Below are 4,423 nucleotides of genomic sequence, written 5' to 3'. Positions count from 1 at the left end.
ATATATATATATATATATATACACAATGGGCCTCTTTCAGTTTCCATCTACTAAATCCATTCACAAGACTTTGGTCATCCTAAGGCTTTAGTAGAAGACACTTTCCCAAGGTGCCATGCAGTGGGAATGAATGCAGAACCATGTGGTTGGGAAGCAAGCTTCTTACCACACATCCACACCTGTGCCTGTGCTAAGAATTCTATGAAGATGTCGGCTGAAAAAAATTGAAATCCAGTCCAAGGTAGTACTTGTATTTGGCACCTGAGGTTGATTTCTGCTGACAATAAATAGCCCAGTCCATGCTTAACTTGCCAACATTACCTGAGTGTCAGGTACTCTATATCCTTTTGTTGTCTCCTTTCATGTAGACATAAATCTACATGCTGTGTACTTAGGTAGGCATTAGGAAGGGCATCCAGCTATAGAAACCATGCCACAACATACAATTGGAGTCCAGACAGCTTTCTGCTAGCCAGCTCTATGTCAAACTGTCCAGCCCATGTCAGCATGGAAAGCGGACATTAAACGATGATGATGCTTTGACAGGTGTTAAACAAAGAAATAAATTACTATCATAATTTTAATGTTCACTTTTCTATGTTTGCATAGGTCGGACAGTTTATTGAAGCAGATTTTCTATGGCTGGATACCCTTCCTGTCACCAATCCTCACCTGTTTCTAAGCAAGATAATATTTCCCCATGGTCAAACATATTATTGCAGGATATTGGTTTCAAATTTTGGCACGAGGCCTGTAATTTCGAGGGAGTGGGTAAATCAATTACCTCGACTCACAGTGCTCAACTGGTACTTATTTTATTGACTATGAAAACATGAAAGGCAAAGTTGATCTTGGTGGAATTAGAACTCAAAACATAAAGACAGATGAAATACTGCTAAGTATTTTCCCTAGTGTTTTAAGGTTCTTGCCGCCTTATTATCGCAGAATATTGAAAATGAATTATCAGGCTGAGTAAAGAGTAAGCAACGTTTTGAAACATGAAATTCATCACAATATATTTCAACAATGAGGAAATTTTATTCATCAAAGTACCATTACAATCAACACATTTTTGCCAACGAGTTACAAGTTTATTTATTTGGGTAACATAAAAACCTGGAGTTCTGGAGCTGATGAACCCTTTGAACGCACTTTCAGCATCGGTTTGATTTTTGATCTCCTTCTCTCGCAGGAAACCATCAAAGTGCTTGCAAAAGTGGTAGTTGGTAGGAGAAAGGACTGGGGAATAAGCTGGGTGGGGGAGAACTTTGTAGCCAAGTTTCCTCAACTTTTGGATCATCATTAGCAAAACGTGTGGTCCAGCATTGTCATGAAGAATGATTGGCCCTCTTCTGTTGACCAGTCTCGGACGGAGGAGTAGCAGTTTTCCGTTCATTTTGGCAATTTCATGGCAATATGTTTCTGTAGTAGTTTTTCCATTGTAGTGGATGAGTCCACTACAAGTTGTAGTGGATGAGTCCAGCAGTACACCACCAAACAGTCACTATAACCTTCTTTGTGAAGAGCTTGGGTTTAGGGAAGGTTTTTCGTGCTTCATTTTGGTCCAACCACTGTGAAGAACGTTTTTTTATTATTGTACAGAATCCACTTTTCATTACAAGTTACAATACGGTCGAGAAATGGATTGGTCTGGTTACAGAGAAGAAGTGACAAGCAAATTTCATATCTGTGCATTTTCTGATTGTCATTCAAATCATGTAGTACCCATTTGTTGAGCTTTTTTTGATTTTCTGATCACAAACTAATGGTTGCAGGCAGTTTTCTGGCTAATTTGAAGTTCTTTGCCAGTTCTAGAGTGGTTTTACGTGGATCTTTCGATGACAGATGGGGGGTCCACTATGCTCACGTCTCTACTGCAACATCATTTAAACCATTTTCAAGCTGACCACTCACTGGTCATTTCCTTACCAAACGTTTCATTGATATTGCAAGCAGCTTCAACTGCTTTACATCCTTTCTTGATGTTGAATAGCAAAATTGCTCGAATACTGCTCTTTGACAGTTCCATTTCAGATGATTAATAACAATGGTGAAAAAAATATCAATGTTAATTTATTGATACATTTGGGCAAGTCTATGTCTGTATTATCAGACAAATGCAAAAAAAATTTTGAAGACAATTCAGAACTCTGCAAAAATCTGGAACAAATTCTTCATTGTTCAAAACGTTGCTTACTTTTTACTGAACCTGATTCATCCATTTCCAACATTACACGATGTCAAGGGGAGATAACCATAAGCACACACACACACACACGGTGGTTAGTTTCCGTTTACCAAATTCTCTTAGAAGGCTTTGGCTGGCTTTTTAATCTATCTTTTTATTCTTTTTTAGTTTGTAAATATATTTTTAAAAACTTAGATAAATATATTTTTAAAAACTTAGATGAATATATTATGTAAACTTTAAGGAAGCCATTTGTTAAATTGCAAAAATGTTATAAGGAAAAATATTCATGAGGAGAGTCTTGTGAGTAGTGAGACTCAGCAACTGGGGCTATAGTAGAAGACACTTGTCCAAGGTGCCATGCAGTGGGACTGAACCCAAAACTATGTTCTTGGGAAGTAAACTTCTTAACCAAACAGTCATGCCTGTACCTACAAGATAAAAGAAAAAGAAAAAAAGGCCTAATGGCAAAAACATCAAAATTCTGTGACAAATCTACTTACGGTTGGCATCGCAGATCAAGATTCTTCCAATGGTATGCTCTGGCTTGAAGTCACAACCCATTCCAGTGATGTCAACACAGAATTGGTTGAACTGTCTTTGATGTTTGGGACGGATAAATTTGTAGAACACTGCAAAAGAACAAAAGGATTACACAGAGATACACAGGCGCAGGCATGTAGGTTAAGAAGCTCATTTCCCAAACCATGTGGTTTCAGGTTCAGTCCCACTGCATGGCACCTTGTGAAGGCATTTTCTACCATAGAGAAATAATGCTGGGAGTGAATTTCGAATATGGAAACTGTGTGGAAGCCCAATGGATATATTCGTTTATTCTTTTACTTGTTTCAGTCATTTGACTGCGTCCATGCTGGAGCACCACCTTAAAGGGTTATAATCATAGAAATTTATTCTTAGTAAAGCTAGTACTTAATCTATCAGTCTCTTTTGCCGAACTGTTAAGTTACAGGGACATACCTCAGCATCAGTCGTCAAGCAATGGCAGGAGGACAAACACAGACACATACATATATATATATATATATATATATATATATATATAATGACAGGCTTCTTTCAGTTTCTGTCTACCAAATCCACTCACAAAGTTTTGGTCATTCAAGGCTATAGTAGGAAGTACTTGTACAAAAGAGCCACGCAGTGGGACTGAAACCGGGACCATGTGGTTGGTAAGCTAGATTCTTACCACACAGCCATGCCTGTGTATGTCTTTTACTGGTTTCAATCATTGAACTGCGGCCATGCTGGGGCTTTAATCCATAATATAAAAAAAAACGATTAAAAAAATCTACACTATTACTTATTCTTCTTTTAAAGCCAAAATATTCCATCAGTCTCTTTTTGCTGAACTGCTAAGTTATAGGGACGCGAACAAGCTAATACTAGTTGAAAAGTGGTGGTCGGGGACAAATACAAACAGAGAAACATACATACATATATCTACATATATATATATAGGTATAGGCGTGGATGTATGGAAAGAAGCTTGCTTCAAACCACATAGTCTGGGTACAGTCCCACAGCACGGCACCTTGGACAAGTGTCCTTTTGCCAAACTGCTAAGTTACAGGGACATATACACGGGTTGTCAAGCAGTGGTGAGAAACAAATACAAACAGAAAGACACACACAGAGATATATATATATCTGTAAATACAATATGTGACAATTATTTGGTAGCCATGATAAAACTCCGTGTTTCGGATGTCGGGGCGGAAACCCACGCCACCATCTCTTCAGTTATCGGGCCATCGTAAAGAATGCTATGAAAATGACCCTTTTAAAACTGTACTTTTCTCCAAAAGTTTCTTAGAGTATAGTTCCCTTGATGGTATAGGTATGTTTTCCATAGAATAATCGATGTAGTAGGTGTCCATATTGAATTCTTCTGCGGGGCAGAGCCCTCAACCGATTTCTGGCGACTTTCCAAAAATAAGCTGTATTAGCCCTTACGGAAAAATAGTGGAGTACAGGAGGTAACTTTCATTGGTCATTTTCATAGCATTTTTTTCGATGGCCTGATAACTGAAGAGATGGCGGCGTAGGTTTCTGCCTCAACATTCGAAACTTGGAATTTTATCATGGCAACCGAATAATTGTCACATATTATATTACAGATAAATTCCTCTATTTACATAATATCGAGATCTCTTTCATTCTTTTGTTGTCTCTCTCTCTCTCTCTATATATATATATATATATATATATATATAT

The 4,423-nt window shown here is 37.8% G+C and overlaps 1 protein-coding gene across 1 annotated transcript in view; it reads right to left on the bottom strand.

The window, feature by feature from the left end:
• The window catches only part of LOC106872619 (regulator of telomere elongation helicase 1), a 76,576-nt gene that overhangs the window by 9,697 nt on the left and 62,456 nt on the right, over positions 1-4,423 (bottom strand). Inside the window, exon 19 of the mRNA XM_052973020.1 lies at positions 2,692-2,820. Within this exon, the coding sequence (XP_052828980.1) occupies positions 2,692-2,820 (129 nt within the window). The remainder of the gene's footprint in view (positions 1-2,691; positions 2,821-4,423) is intronic.

This window comes from Octopus bimaculoides, chromosome 14 (assembly GCF_001194135.2).
Source record: "Octopus bimaculoides isolate UCB-OBI-ISO-001 chromosome 14, ASM119413v2, whole genome shotgun sequence".
NCBI classification, from domain to species: Eukaryota; Metazoa; Mollusca; class Cephalopoda; order Octopoda; family Octopodidae; genus Octopus; species Octopus bimaculoides.
The sequence above is the reverse complement of the archived record's forward strand: the minus strand, read 5'-3'. Positions and strand labels throughout refer to the sequence as shown.